The 13,889-nt window shown below is 56.0% G+C and overlaps 1 protein-coding gene across 1 annotated transcript; it reads left to right on the plus strand.

Moving 5' to 3' along the window:
* Positions 1–1,481: 1,481 nt before the first annotated feature.
* On the plus strand, positions 1,482–13,466 carry Aqp1 (aquaporin 1 (Colton blood group)). Its single transcript, XM_047562074.1, has 4 exons — positions 1,482–2,018; positions 11,300–11,464; positions 11,762–11,842; positions 12,851–13,466. The coding sequence occupies exons 1-4, from the start codon at positions 1,635–1,637 to the stop codon at positions 13,028–13,030; spliced, it is 810 nt and encodes a 269-aa protein (XP_047418030.1). The 5' UTR covers positions 1,482–1,634; the 3' UTR covers positions 13,031–13,466.
* The last annotated feature ends 423 nt before the right edge of the window (positions 13,467–13,889 follow it).

The following is a 13,889-nucleotide window of genomic DNA, read 5'->3' on the forward strand; positions in this document are numbered from 1 at the left end:
GGATGGACCCTGGACAGGAGGCACACCACCACCCACGTGTGCATCCCCGTCCTGCTTCTAATGCATGTAGAACTCAGATACGTCATTTCCTACCTACAAATGGGAAGAGACCAACACTCCTGATTAGGACTTTGGGGCAGGGGAGTGGGAGAAGAGGGGCCTCCCTGCTGGCCAAGGAGGGACCCTCCCTGCTGGGCCTGACTTGCCCTCTAGCACGCTTATGCTCACGTGCAGCAGGAGAGTGGGCTGGGCCCAGGGTTCCTGGCTGGCTCTGTCACAGCCTTGGCTGCCACTAGGTCTGCTGGCTGGGGACACATAGGGCACAGGCTGGACTGTAGGGTCTGCAGCACAGCTGCTGTCCTCTCCCTGCTAAGGGGTCATATGGTGCGTCCCCTTCCTTCCATCTCCTTTCTGCTTCTTGGCTCTGGGTCTAGCCTCATCTCTCCTCTGCTCAGCTCATCTCCCTGCCTCCTGCTCTTCCTGTCTGTCTCAACCCTGGTCTGTCTCCCTGCCCCTGCCCAAAGGATCTTTCTTTCTCTTCCACTTTTGTTCAGTTCTGTTCCCTGCTATTCTGTCTTTCATCCTCTCTCTCCTTCTCTCTCTCTCCCCCTTCTCTCTCTCTCTCTCCCCCTCTCACTCTCTTTCTCTCTCTCTCTCTCTCTCTCTCCTTCTCTCCCTCTGTCTCTCACTCTCTTTCTCCCCTTAGTCTGTGTCCCCCTGTCTTTCCCCCTCTCTGATTTCTGAACGGGGCTCTCATTTTTCTATCTCCCTGGTGGCCTGGCAGTTTGATTGCCTATGTAAGGAAAGTCCTAAACTGTCCCCATTTCCTCCAACCTGCCTTCAAATCACTGGTTCAAATTGTTGGAGGGCTGAAGGAGCTGGGGCTTCCCGACATCCCTGTCTGTCTCAGGCCTGCTCATGACATGACAATGGGGGCAGCCAATAGACAAGCTCCCCATACTTTCTGTGTCTCCATCAACTGTGACCTGGCTGGTGGGAGGACATCCCTAAAGTGACATGCAGCGGTTGGGTCCGGACTGGGCTGCGAAAGACCCAGACAGCGCCTGGATCCCTGGAGCGACCGACTTCAGACTCATAATGCCACTCTGCGGTGGGATGGGGATTCCAGGCAGTCGGGATCACGGTGCCCGCCTCCAGGGAGGGCAACGTCCACCCACTGAGTCCAGCCTGCCCACCCCGCCCCCTTCAGAGCCCTGGCTCTGCCCTCAGGCACCCCTGAGCTTTGCACACTGGGCGGGGACACCTGGATTTCTCTGGCCCCCTGAGCGGGGCCAGCTTGGAGGAATTTCCCAAAGCCTATTAGAGCAACGGCTGCCTCCTGCCTGCCTCCTCGGGCTGGGCAGGGCTGAGGGCGGAGGGAGAAAGGGAGGGAGGGAGGGGGAGAGGAGGAAGGAAAAAAGTTGGCAGGCGGACAGCAGAGCCGTGTCTGCATCCATCGCGGAGAGGAGGCCCGTGCGGTGTGGGGCGGGCCAGGAGCAAGGAGAGGCCTTCCTCCTTTTGTGCTCCCCCCGCCCCCCAGCCCTATAAATAGGCCCAGCCCAGGCTGTGGCTCAGCCCTCAGAGGGAGTTGAGCACCGGGCAGCGAGCGGTCTCCAGCCAAGCCCCCTGCCAGCATGGCCAGTGAGTTCAAGAAGAAGATCTTCTGGAGGGCGGTGGTGGCCGAGTTCCTGGCCATGACCCTCTTCGTCTTCATCAGCATCGGTTCTGCCCTGGGCTTCAATTACCCAGTGGGGGGGAACCAGACAGCAGTCCAGGACAACGTGAAGGTGTCATTGGCCTTTGGGTTGAGCATCGCCACTCTGGCCCAGAGCGTGGGCCACATCAGTGGTGCCCACCTGAACCCAGCTGTCACTCTGGGGCTGCTGCTCAGCTGCCAGATCAGCATCCTCCGGGCGGTCATGTACATCATCGCCCAGTGCGTGGGGGCCATCGTCGCCACCGCCATCCTCTCGGGCATCACCTCCTCCCTGTCCGGGAACTCGCTGGGCCGCAATGACGTGAGTGGGGGACCCCAGGCTCGGGGGGTTCTAGAATGGTGTAGAGTGGGTGCTGGTGCCATCCTCTACCCATTGTGCAGATGGGGACACTGAGGAATGGAAAGGACAAGAGGTTGCTGGAGGTCATGTAGCGAGTTGGGGCTGGAACTCAGCTATGTTGCAGCCCAGGGCCTGTTTTCTGCTAAGCACTGTGGGAATCAGAGAGCCAGAAAAAAATGTCATGCCAAAGTCCCCTGTGGAGCCCTTATTGTGAGGAATGAGCTCTGGAGGCAGCTAACTTCAGGCCTGTAGTTCCTCAGCCCTTGGCTGTAGTTTCTTGGCCCTCCTCAGCCCTGCCTGGGCAGCCAGCTCCCTTCTCCGCAGCCCTGCACCCGGGGCAAACTCTACCTGCTATCCCCAGCCAGGCTGAAGGAGATGTCCACATGTCTGCAGCCAGTTCTGCAAATGTGTGAGCAGGACACCCTCAAGGAAGCCCCCTGCCCTCACGCAGGTCTCGAAATCAACTTCCCTTGGGAAGCGGGGCAAGAGCCCCATTCCATTCCTCTGCCCCTGGGAATTGGGGAAAGATAAAGGAGTGAAAACTCTCCCGTGGGCTATTTGCAGGTTGTTTTCCTGGATGGCAGGGGTGGGCAGAAGGCAGGGCTGGCCCCACAGTTCCTGGGTGCTGAGGGGTGTGGCATGTGTGTTTGTGTGTGTGAAGGGCAGGTGTGCACGTGTCTCTGGGCACAGATCTCTGAGCCTGTGCAAGTTGTGTGCATATTTGTGTGTGTCGGCGGGTGGTGAGTGTGTAACTGCATGTGCCTGTTGCTCCTGGCTTGAATGACAAACAGATGTTGGCAACTGGGTGGCAGTTGCTGAAAATAATCACTCCCGGGCTACTTAGCACAGCTAAGTGGCTGTTGGTGGCGGCTGCCTGCTGTCATAGACCTGGGCTTTTCCAGCTCCTCGGCCAAGTGCAAACATTGAGTGCTCTTGGGCAGCAAAAGGGGGCAGTTTGGCCTCAGTGGCTGCTCAGGCTCAGAGGGTGTCTCCGATGCAAGCAGGTGGGGAGGTGGGGGCACCCTCCCGAGGACAGAGACAAATCCAGAGCAGAGAGGAGGAACCGGGTCTAGAGAAATGAGGTTGAAGAGGCCCAGGCAGGACAAGCAGGTGCAGGACAGTGAGGGAGACAGTGAGGGCTCCTTGGGGATGGCAGCTGGCAATTACAGTCCTCTTGTGTCCCAGTCAAAGTTCAGGTCTTGGTGACGGCAGCCGGGGAGGCTGGGTTAAAGTCTGGTGCGGAGGGAGCTGGCGTGGCCCTGCCATAGGGGATTAGCACTTCTTGTGTCACAGTGACACCTCAACAGCCTTCTTTTGAGCCAACCTCTGCTCAGCTCAAGATTGAAGATTAGCTCTGCAACTGGAGTTTAGACTTTAGCCAGGGAAGATGTGGCTGCGGTAGGTAGAGCTGGGATAGGCTGTGCCCCTCCAGGCTGCAGTCTCTCTGAAGGAGCAGAGGTGGGTAGGGTCAAGTTCACTCTGAGTAGATGGATATGGGCCCCACCCTCTTGATCTTCTGGACTCAAGGGACAGGCGGGACTCACAGAGTAGCTGGTGAAGGCTTTGCATCTCTAGTATGGGCATCTGAGGCAGAGGCAGGAGGGTGGTGCCCCTTCTACACCATCTGGATTGGGCTACACCCTGGTTTTAATCCTTATGCCCTCTCTGGTCTCCATTTTCCAGAGTCACCCCAATACCTGGATTGGTCAGGTCACAGATAGAGGAAAAAGTGGAGCAGCCTCATGTAGGGGTCAGCTTTGGGTTAGGAGGCAGGTCCCTGGGTTCAAGTCCTGTCTGCTACTAAGTGGTTGAGTTTCCTTGGAACTGAGGTCCTGAAGTTCAAGGAGACGAGGCCTGGTGTCATCTCTTGACTGTGCCCAGGCTAACTGTTCATGTTGGCTTAAGCTCATCACCCAGCCCAGGAGGGTTTGGTTCAGGGGAACCCACAGGTGCAGTGCTGAATATAAGGGGACTAATCATTGTGGTGGGGACCTGGTGCTACCCTGTCCAGACAATGAACTTGGGGGTTCAGGAACACATGTCTAGGCTTAGAAACAGAGGAGGTACCCCCCAAAGGGTTTCCCTTCGATGCTGGCCCTGGGGCCCAGAGGGGTCTGGGTGGCCTCCCTGACTCCAGAGGGACAGCGCACAGTCATTATAGCAGGTGACACACTCTTTCCTCTATGCCCCTGGAGAGGCTCCCGCAGCCCCTCTATTCCCTGGCTCCACCCTAGCCAAACCTGGGTGGGGCAAGTGGTTGGCATGGAGATTTCCAAAGAAAATAGGGGAAAAAAATGTGGCAGGAAGTGGTTGGGGTGAGTCAGGGGGTGTCCTCCCAGGACATGGTGGGGACAACTTTCTCGATTGAATCAGGGCTCAGTATACACCCTAGAAAGACCCCAACCTCCATCCAGCCTGTAGAGTCCTGGCTGGTCCTAAAAGCCAAGCCCGACTTTTGGCTAAGGGTGAGTATCTCTGAGGCTGAGACCTACCTTGGCCTGTCCCTGCCCTGGTTCAGTCACTAATACCTATATGACCTTATGACTAACCAGGCCTAGGTGACCCTGGTTTCCATCCATGATGGGACACAGCAGGGCGTGGCTGGCTCTGGGAAGTGGAGGATGCTGAGGGCCCCCAGAATCCTGCATTCGCCAGCTGTTTTCATTCTTCCTCTCCTGGCCAGCTCCCTGCAGCTGGGGTTGCTAGGTGCTGAGTGCAGGGCTGGGTCAGCCAGAGCCCACAGGCCTGGGGCGAGATAAGCCCCGTGCACAGCTGCCTGTGATAGAAGGCAGCAGGCAGGTGTGATAAGAGGTGTCAGGGAGGGCCTGGGGACTTTTGAACTGGGTGGGAGGGCCAGGAGGGCTTTGGGGAGGAGGAGTCACATGAACCTGAATGTGGAGACCCCCAGAGAGGGAAGGGGCTTCTTGGTAGAGAACTGCATGAGCTCAGGCAAGGGGACAGTGGCCATGGCTTGGAAGCGTTGGGTGTGGCCAGACTGGGGGTCATAGTCGGAGACTGGAGTTCCAAGGCTGCTGGGCTCCAGATTCAGGCCAGCATCTGACTTCATCTGGAGGGGCTGCGTTCCCAGAACCTGTGAGTTCAGCCATCCTGGAAGCCCAGGCAGAGGGCAAGCCTACTTTGTTTAGGACCCTCTCTCAGTCCTACTGATTCAGGGCCTAAGTGCTTGGCAAATGCTTCCACCTGCTGCATCAGGGCCTCGGTCCTAAAGTCCTCCTCTTCCCCAGTGTCCTGGGCCTCAGTTTCCCCAGCTGTAGAACTGCCGCCAGTTCTCTCCCAGGGTCGAGGCCCCTGCTGCTTCCTCCAGGGCTTAGGTGTGGGCTGCAGAAAGGAAAACCAGAGTTCTGATGACCCTGCCGGGGGAGAGGCTGGGGCCTGGCTGGTGGTGCCATAACTGGGACGTATAATTACTGTTTCCAGCCAGAACCAGATGAGGGGGAGGGCACGGAGAGGCAGGAGCTTTGTGGTGGAGACTTTCCTCACTGTGGAAAATTCTGAGGCTGTCTCCCCCATTAGAGTCCTCTGAGCAGCCCAGTCATTGCCGATATCGCCCACCTGGATGCTTGGCCATAATTAGGCTCACCCAGGAGCCCTTATTCAAAGGGGCAATTCTCTGAGAGGGCACCTGGTCCATTGGGGTGCCTTGTCAGAGGGACCTTGCCCCCACCCCACCCCTGAGCCCCAGCCCCCTCTGCAGACCAGGCCGGCTTCCAGAAACATGGGGCAGGGCTATAAGCTCATCACAAGCCAACTCCACAGTCCTCCCCAGCCAGACCTCAGGGTCCAGAGAGGGCCCCCACTTTCTCCAGGGCCCCCCACAGCATTAGCCCACTGGCCTTTCCCTAGGCAGGTCCTCAAGGCTGGCTAGGGTGCTGTCCCGGTGGTGAAGGAGTCTTGGGTTCTTACTGATCGAGGCTCTCTGAGGGCCCTGAACCCTACTCTTTAGAACCACTGATGAATCTGGGGTCTTCTGAGCAGCTGAGATTGGTGCGTCACACCTGAAGATATGGGCAGGAAAATGTCCCTGCAGCCCTATGTGCGACCAGGGTCCTCTCAGTCAGGCTTCTCCCTGGGAGCAGGAGGGGCTCCTCCCCTGCAGTGGTATGGTGCTCATGGGCATAAGGGAGGGACTGTCCACACTTATCCAAGCTACTGTGTGGTGAGGTGGGCACGCCCCAAGGCTGGAGCCCACAACTCAAAGATGGCAGGAAGGACTGGAAACGTTCCCCACACCCTACAGCTGCTCCTCTCAGTGCCTGAAATTCCAGTCAGGGCCCCTTTCAGCAGCAGGTTTCTGCTCAGTGTAAAGAAGAATTCATTTTCATTTGGAAGCAGCTGCCCCTAAGTTAATAAGCGCCCTGTCCCCAGGGGTGTGCGAGATGAATCTACTTGGCAGGGAGGCTGCTCTGGAAGCGCCTGGTTTGCAGAGGTACAGTAGGGTGGGCGGGAGGGTCTGTGATGTAGGCTCTGTGCTATGTCCGCAGTTTGGAGGGCCTGAGGGGGATTCTGCACTCAAGTTTCTGACTCCTGGCCTGGAGGGTACCGGCCGGATGTCAAGAGGGAGAAATCCTGGAGACAGCCTGGGGCTGCAGGCTGGGCCAAGGCCTCCATTTTACTGCTGGGGAAACTGAGGCCCACAGAGGCATGGAGATTTGTCAAGTTGCTCAGTGGGTCATGTCAGGGCAGGACCGTGCCTCCAGCCTCCCGCCTCTCTGTCCTTGATGGTTTTTGCACGCTGCACACGCGCGTGTGGCACACACGTGTGTGTGGCACACATGAGGAGCACACAGGAAACCCAGAGCACATTCTAATATTAGGCGTCCCACTCAGGCCCTGGGATCCTAGGAGGGGTGGGGTTCCTCAGTGGAGCCTCTTCCTTTCCCTGCCCTGGAGTAAGGAAAAGAAGGAGGGAGGGAGGGGGAAGCCATAGCTTTGTTTATTGTTTCTTGTCAGGAAGATGAAATGGCTTCTGGGAGCAAATAAAGGGCCCTTTGAGACTTGCTGCTTCTCACTTAAGGGGGCTCCTTCCCTTCCCCATCCCCTCCCTCTCCAGCCAGTAGTGGTACCTGTAGTGTGTACGCATTGTCAGAGACACCCACGCAAACACACGGTACAGCCACCTGGGACCTCATGCTGTGCAGGGACCCCCCCTGCCATGCAGAGCGTGTCTGGGTGTGAGGTGGTGACCCAGGTGACGTGGTTCAGGACTGAGTCAGGCATACATGGCCAGTACCTGATCAGTTGGTCTAAATGTCCCCCGTGGGCTTACGAACAGTGTATATTCTCTAATTTGGGGGAGCAGGGTTTTTCCTATTTTCCTTAGCTCAGGCTTGTTAATTTTGCTCAATTCCTCCCTGTTCATCTTATTAACATCTTTTGATGACTTTGTTCTCTAAGTTTCTAAGGGAGGATTGTTAAAATTTTTCACTCAGGGAGTGGATTGATCCAGTTCTATTGTAATCCTGTCAATCTTGATATCATTTATTTTTAAGCCACATTGTTTAGTGCACACAGACTGAGGATTTTTGCACCTCTTTGATAGGTATTTCCTTTAATGATTATGTAATAAATCTCTCATGGTTTAACAAAAAAAGAAAATCATCCCTGGACATGTGGTTCAGAAGACACTCATCTACAAAGCCACACAGAAGCACACAAAACCACGGATAACCCCATATGCCTGTGTGAACACTCACAGTGGTGGTACCATAGGGCCCACAGGCCACCCTCCCTTCCCAGTGATGGATCCTGCCGGCACTGGGCGGGTAGAACAGGCTTCAATGTTTCCTGTTCTCTGTTCTTGGACAGTAGATGCTCAGAGCCTCAACCAGGCCTGGCTCTGGAGCCTGCTGTTCCCCAAGGGTGGAGTGCCAGAGTACCTAGGCCAACTTGGGGGCTGTGGGTCTTAGAAGCTACCCTGTTGGCCTTCCCCGGGGAGGAAGGGAGAGTTCTGAACCCATTTCAGGGTGAGCTCAGTCCTGGGCTGCTCTGGAGCTTGGGACATGCTGGCAGTCACATAGCAGCCACCTTTTGCTGGATTCCCAGTCCAAGCAGGGAACAGCCAGCCCCCTTGATGGACAGCCGACTGCCTGTGAGTGTGAACTGAGTGTGAACTGACACCAACACAGGGGTGAGGGTCTTGGCTTTGCTTTCTCCTCCCTGGGCCTTGTCTCCCCTCTATCACCTTGCTGAGACTTTGCACAGACCATCCCATAAGGTTCCAGAGGCCAATGATGGGTCTACCATCTTCTGGCTAGAAAGCAAACACACAGGTCCTGTGTCCAGAGAACTTCCCTGGAGCCAGTCTGCCTCTGGAGAGGATGGGAGGTCTAGAAAATTGGAATTTTCTGCCACTTCTGTGAACACACATTGAGCTCCCCTCCGCTGGTTTGGGCAGGGAGCTGATGGAGCTCCTAACCAGGAGATAAAGCACCCACCTGGGGAACGCTGGCTTCTCTCTTCAGGATGAGCAGAGTTCAGTGACGGCTCGACAGCATGGGGCAGGAGTTAATTCCAGCCAGGGACCCTGGAAGGCTTCTTGGAGCTGGTGGGAGTGAACTGGGCCTAGAGTGATGAGCTGACATGGGTTTGAGGCTTGGAAGGAGAGTGTATATTTCTAACACATCTGGAGAAAGGTGTGGATTATTCTATTGTTCATACTTGTGTCCATAAAACTGTTGTTTTTACTTTCATCAATGTAATATAAGACCCAGGCTAGGCCAAACTACGTGGGAACATGCAAACACACACACACACACACACACACACACACACATGCACACACACACAATTTCTAATAACAAGGACCACATATGATATTGGCCCGATTTAAGCAATCATTTCAAATGTAATGGGTTAAACACAGTCACATAAGGCTCTAATCTTTTACCTGCTCTTTCCAGGACATCAAATTTCCACAGGCCTTTAACTGCCCCTTCCAATTATGAATTATTAAGTTTTCCCAGATCTAATTAACCCAAGTACATTAGGCCGTCGAAGAAAGGTTCAATAGATGTTGAAGGAATCCGGGGAGGCTTCCTGGTGATGATGGTGTTGGAAGAGGAAGCTGTCAGCACCATGATTCTTAGTGGTCAGAAAGAGGGTTCCTTCTGAAGTTCCCAGACCAAGTGGCTGCCCCTGCAGAGCCCTGGGCCTGGAACCAGAGCTACTCTTCTCACTTAGCTTGGAAAGGGGTGCCTTTGGGTAGGGACAAAGACCTGGTAAAGAACAGAGAAGATGAGCTGCATCTGTGAGAAGGGTGGATGGGGTGTGGGGAGTTTGTACACAGGAGCCACTTACAGCAATGTCTCCGTCATCATCGAGGAAGGGCTGGTTTCAGGATTCCTGCCAGCTAGCAATTAGGCCGGCCCTGGAGAACAGAGGCCGGAGCAGGAGAGGAGCCTGAAGTTCACAGTGGGTTCAGGCTCCCAGGGTGAGTGGATGAACCTGTCCTCGCAGTTCCCCGCCACCAAGCTGTCCCAGCTCCAGGCGGGCCTGTCAGTAGTTCCAGCGACTCTCACTCCCATCTCTGTAACCCTGTGCAGGGCAGACCTTTTCCCCTCCTGTCTGTCCTCAAATCCTGCAGATATGATGAGAAAGAACCAGAGCAAGAGCCCCAACCACCACCCTGACCTTCCTGCCTCTGCAGCACTTCTGAATGCTGGAAACAGCCCCCATTGCCTTTGAAACTTAACATGGCTCTGGAGGAAACCATTAGTCCCATTTTGCAGATGGACAAACTGAGGACCAGAGAGGGTCAGTTCATACTCACATTGCCAGCAAATAAAACAGTCAGACCCTGAACACAGGGCTACTGCTTCTGCCACCAGACCTTCGAGTGGGAAGAGAAGTGGGCATTGTCCAGAGGACTGGCCTGCCAGAGGTGACAGAGCTCTGGGGTCGGCCAGAAAAGGCCTCGAGCTGGGGCTGCAAGGCAGGGGAGGGGATGTGAGTCATTCGCAGTCAGGCTGCAGACAAAGGCGGGAAGAGAATTGTTCTTGTACGATGGTCTCGGGCAGCGCTGGGAAAAGTGGAGGTATGCCCCCCACCTAGGATTTTGCAGAACGTCCTGTGGCCTTGGAGACACCCCCATACTCTCAGGGAGGGACGTGAGACTTCCAGCTCTGGCTTGTCTGGACACAGAGCTGCCCAAGTGGCGCTGTTGGGCATCTTTTTTAAGGGAGCCTTTGTCAACGTGGTCCACCTTCCCTGCATGGGTGCACCTGGCGCCTGGAACCAGCGCTTGGAACAGGTGCAGGGCTCTCTGAGGAGGGGTCTTCCGCGGCAGCTGCAGGGGGAGAGAGGGCTCCGGTGACCTCATGGCAGCTTTTATTCCCTTCTTTTTCCATGAGTCATGTTTCTAAAAGTGGCCCAGGAGCAGTGGCAGCCAGACTGTAGTGGTGGGGGCCTATGTGGCTGAAGAGAGGTAGGGCAGGGCCAGGAGGGAGAGAGCGGAGAGAAGGAGGGACAGGAAGGGCAAGGCCAAAGGCGACAGGAGAGTCAGCCTGCGGGGAGGAGACAGGGAGCGGGGAGAGCCAACTACAGAAGACTCTCAGCTGGGTGTGGTGGCACACACCCTAATCCCAGCTACATGGAGGCTGAGGCAGGAGGATTGCAAGTTCAAGGCCAGTCTCAGCAACTTGGTGAGAGTGTCTCAAAATAAAATAATAAGAAGGACTGGGGTATAGCTCAGTGGTAAAGCAATCTCTGATACTGCAACAAAACAAAACATCTCTGGGATTTTTTGATGTAGCAGGACATGGGGTAGAATGTTCTGGACTTTGTGCGGATGAAGCAATGTCTACAGGTCCCTCCTACCCACTTGCTTCTCTTCTTCTATGAACATCCCTGATGGTCTTCCCCTCCACCTGGGGCTCGCCTCTCACCTGTCCTTGGCTACCTGAGGATACTGGAGCCAGGATATGGCTGATGCAGAGACCCTACCTCACCCAGACCTCTGGTTAGAGAAGGGCAGGGTCTGCAAAGCAGGGTGCTGAGCGGGAGCTTCATCAACAGTTGTGACAGGGGCCACGACCCTATGGCCACTACCTGCTCTGAGTGCCTGGGTGGGGTCCTGGCCCCTCTAGGCACAGTGAGGAGCTGAGGGATGGCTCTGCAGGTGCTGAGGGTCCAGTCTTTTGTGCCTAGTCGTAGGATTCCTCGGGGCCTCCAGACACGGTTGCCGCCTGCCCGCTCACTGGGCCTCCCTGCCCCTCTCCCTACAGCTGGCTCCTGGTGTGAACTCGGGCCAGGGCCTGGGTATCGAGATCATCGGCACTCTGCAGCTGGTGCTGTGTGTGCTGGCCACCACCGACCGGAGGCGCCGTGACCTTGGCGGCTCAGCTCCCCTTGCCATTGGCCTCTCTGTAGCCCTGGGACACCTGCTGGCGGTGAGTGGGGGGTCTTCCCAGGTGGGGGTCGGGAAGGGCAGGACCAGGGCAGCTATGGGACTCTGGATGGAACTCCTGCCCTGGGCTGAGGTGATGGCAGTCTAGCTGAGGGGGTGGGGGAGCTTGCCCAGGAGAGGGACCACCAACCCTCTTTCCAGGTCAGCCCCCTCCCTCTGGGCCTGATCCTCTGCTTCTTGCTGGACTTCCCTGTTTGTTCTTTCTCTCTCTCTTTCCCCACCCATCTCTGTCCTTGTCACTTTCCCAGCACCCCTGATTCTCCCCTAACCTGCCCTGCAGATCGACTACACAGGCTGTGGCATTAATCCTGCCCGGTCCTTCGGCTCTGCGGTGCTCACCCACAACTTCAGCAACCACTGGGTAAGCCACCCACTTGCCACGGAGGTGGGAGGTGAGGTTCCCATTTGGCGTCACATGGCGAGTCTGGCCCCGCCCTTACGGTGCCTTTCCCATCCCAGAGGCCCTGGGAGATACCCAGGGTAGAAGATCAGGAAACTGGGGCCTGAGATGAAGGGACTGGTGGGATCACATGACCAGAGGATTTAGGCCCAGCCTCTGCCCTCCTAGCTTAGATGGGTCCCCAAGTCCTCTCAGTAGCATGGCGGGAAGCTTTGAATCCCATTCCTGCAACCTTTGTTTTTTGTTTGTACCGGGATTGAACTCAGGGGCACTCGACCACTGAGCCACATCCCCAGCCCTATTTTGTTTTATTTAGAGACAGGGTCTCACTGAGTTGCTTAGGGCTGTACTGAGTTGCTGAGGCTGGCTTTGAACTCACAATCCTCCTGCCTCAGCCTCCCCAGCCACTATGATTACAGGCGTGCATCACTGCAACCAGCTCCATCCCTGCCACCTTTTGATTCCGTGTGAGATACCCTCTTGGTGCCTCGGTTTCTTGAGCTGTGAAGAAGGCATATGGTAGTTCCTCTCTGCCAGGGTTACCAGGAGCAGGGAAGGACTCCCTGTCTCTAAGCTGAACTCAGTATGGAGGAAGTGCACCATGGGGTTTAGCTCTAATTATTGTCGATGTGTGGGTTCCTGGACAATCTTTTATTGTATAATCTATCTGGGGCCCTTCCAAGGTGGTGGGTAATGGCCTTTCCTCAGGAAGGGGCTGGTACTGAGTCCCTGTGAGTCGGGGGATGCCTGCTACCACACACCCTGGCCTGGGCCCATTCTAGGGACACTGGAATGTCCCCAGGTTGGGTTCAGCCCTACCTACCTTTATCCCAGGCACAGGAGAGAGAGAATCCATCCACTGGGGTAGTGAGTGATGGTAACTGGGGAAAGCTTCCCAGGGGAGGGGCCTTTGGTGGCACTCCCAAGGCCGGGCCAGATGCCCTCTGAACACACCTGCTCTGTTTCTAGATTTTCTGGGTGGGGCCGTTCATCGGTGGAGCCCTGGCCGTGCTGATCTACGACTTCATCCTGGCCCCACGCAGCAGTGACCTCACAGACCGCATGAAGGTGTGGACCAGCGGCCAGGTGGAGGAGTATGACTTGGATGCTGACGACATCAACTCCAGGGTGGAGATGAAGCCCAAATAGAGAGGGCCTGGTGCAGGCAGGCATCCGTGTGGGGGTGGGGCAGGGACGGGCAGAGGGAGGGGAGGGCTGAAATCCATATGGTAGACACTCTGACAAGCTGGCCAAAAGTCACTTCCCAAACATCTGCTAGACCTGCACGGCTAGGCCTCACCTGGGGCATTTCTATTTCTTTCTTTCTGTATTCCTGGCCTCAGAGCTTCCTGGGGACCAGGTTTACCAATTCACCTACTCCCTTGATGCCACCGGAGGAGGTGAAAGAGAAGGACTCACCTGCTAGTTGTCCCCTCAGAGTGTGTTGGGAGGTGTGTCAGAAAGGGCCCCCTCATCCCAAAGCTGCTCACCACTCAGCTGCCGCAGGTGCCTGAGTTTCGGCCATCATTGCTTAGTGCCTTGGGTATGGCCCTGCTTCTTCTACCATGCACCTTGCCCCCCAGGGGTGCTTTGGTGGAGAAGAGATCTGGGCAGGTGCAGTGGGAGGGGAGAAGCTACAGACAAGCTTTGCTCCTTCTGCTTGGCTTGCTCCAGGGCCTCCATCTTGGACTTGCTGCTTGACCATGGGACAGTCTCAATCACAGGACCTCAGTGATCTCTATCTGTACAGTGGCCAGGACAGGGAGAGCCATGTGGACTCTGTAAGGGTAGAACCCCATGGGTTCTAGAAGGCATAGTCTAGACCAGACCATCACTTCATCTACTAGCCCTGTGCCCTTTCCCCAAGTCCAAGCTGGGTCCACGCATCTATGTGCTGTATGCATATGCAGGCAAGCTTTGAAGCAGAGAGGGACACATAGTCCAGGTCATTGGATATGCCCGTTCCCCATGGAAGAGCTTCCCTAACGGAGGGCCTGCCGTTGCAGAA

This window comes from Sciurus carolinensis, chromosome 8 (assembly GCF_902686445.1).
Source record: "Sciurus carolinensis chromosome 8, mSciCar1.2, whole genome shotgun sequence".
NCBI lineage: Eukaryota > Metazoa > Chordata > Mammalia > Rodentia > Sciuridae > Sciurus > Sciurus carolinensis.

Coding starts and splice junctions, on each gene's coding strand:
- Aqp1 (XM_047562074.1), top strand. CDS start 1,635: ATGGCCAGTGAGTTCAAGAAGAAGATCTTCTGGAGGGCGGTGGTGGCC. Junction 11,465..11,761: donor CCCTGGGACACCTGCTGGCG/GTGAGTGGGGGG, acceptor CCTGCCCTGCAG/ATCGACTACACAGGCTGTGG. Junction 11,843..12,850: donor ACAACTTCAGCAACCACTGG/GTAAGCCACCCA, acceptor CTCTGTTTCTAG/ATTTTCTGGGTGGGGCCGTT.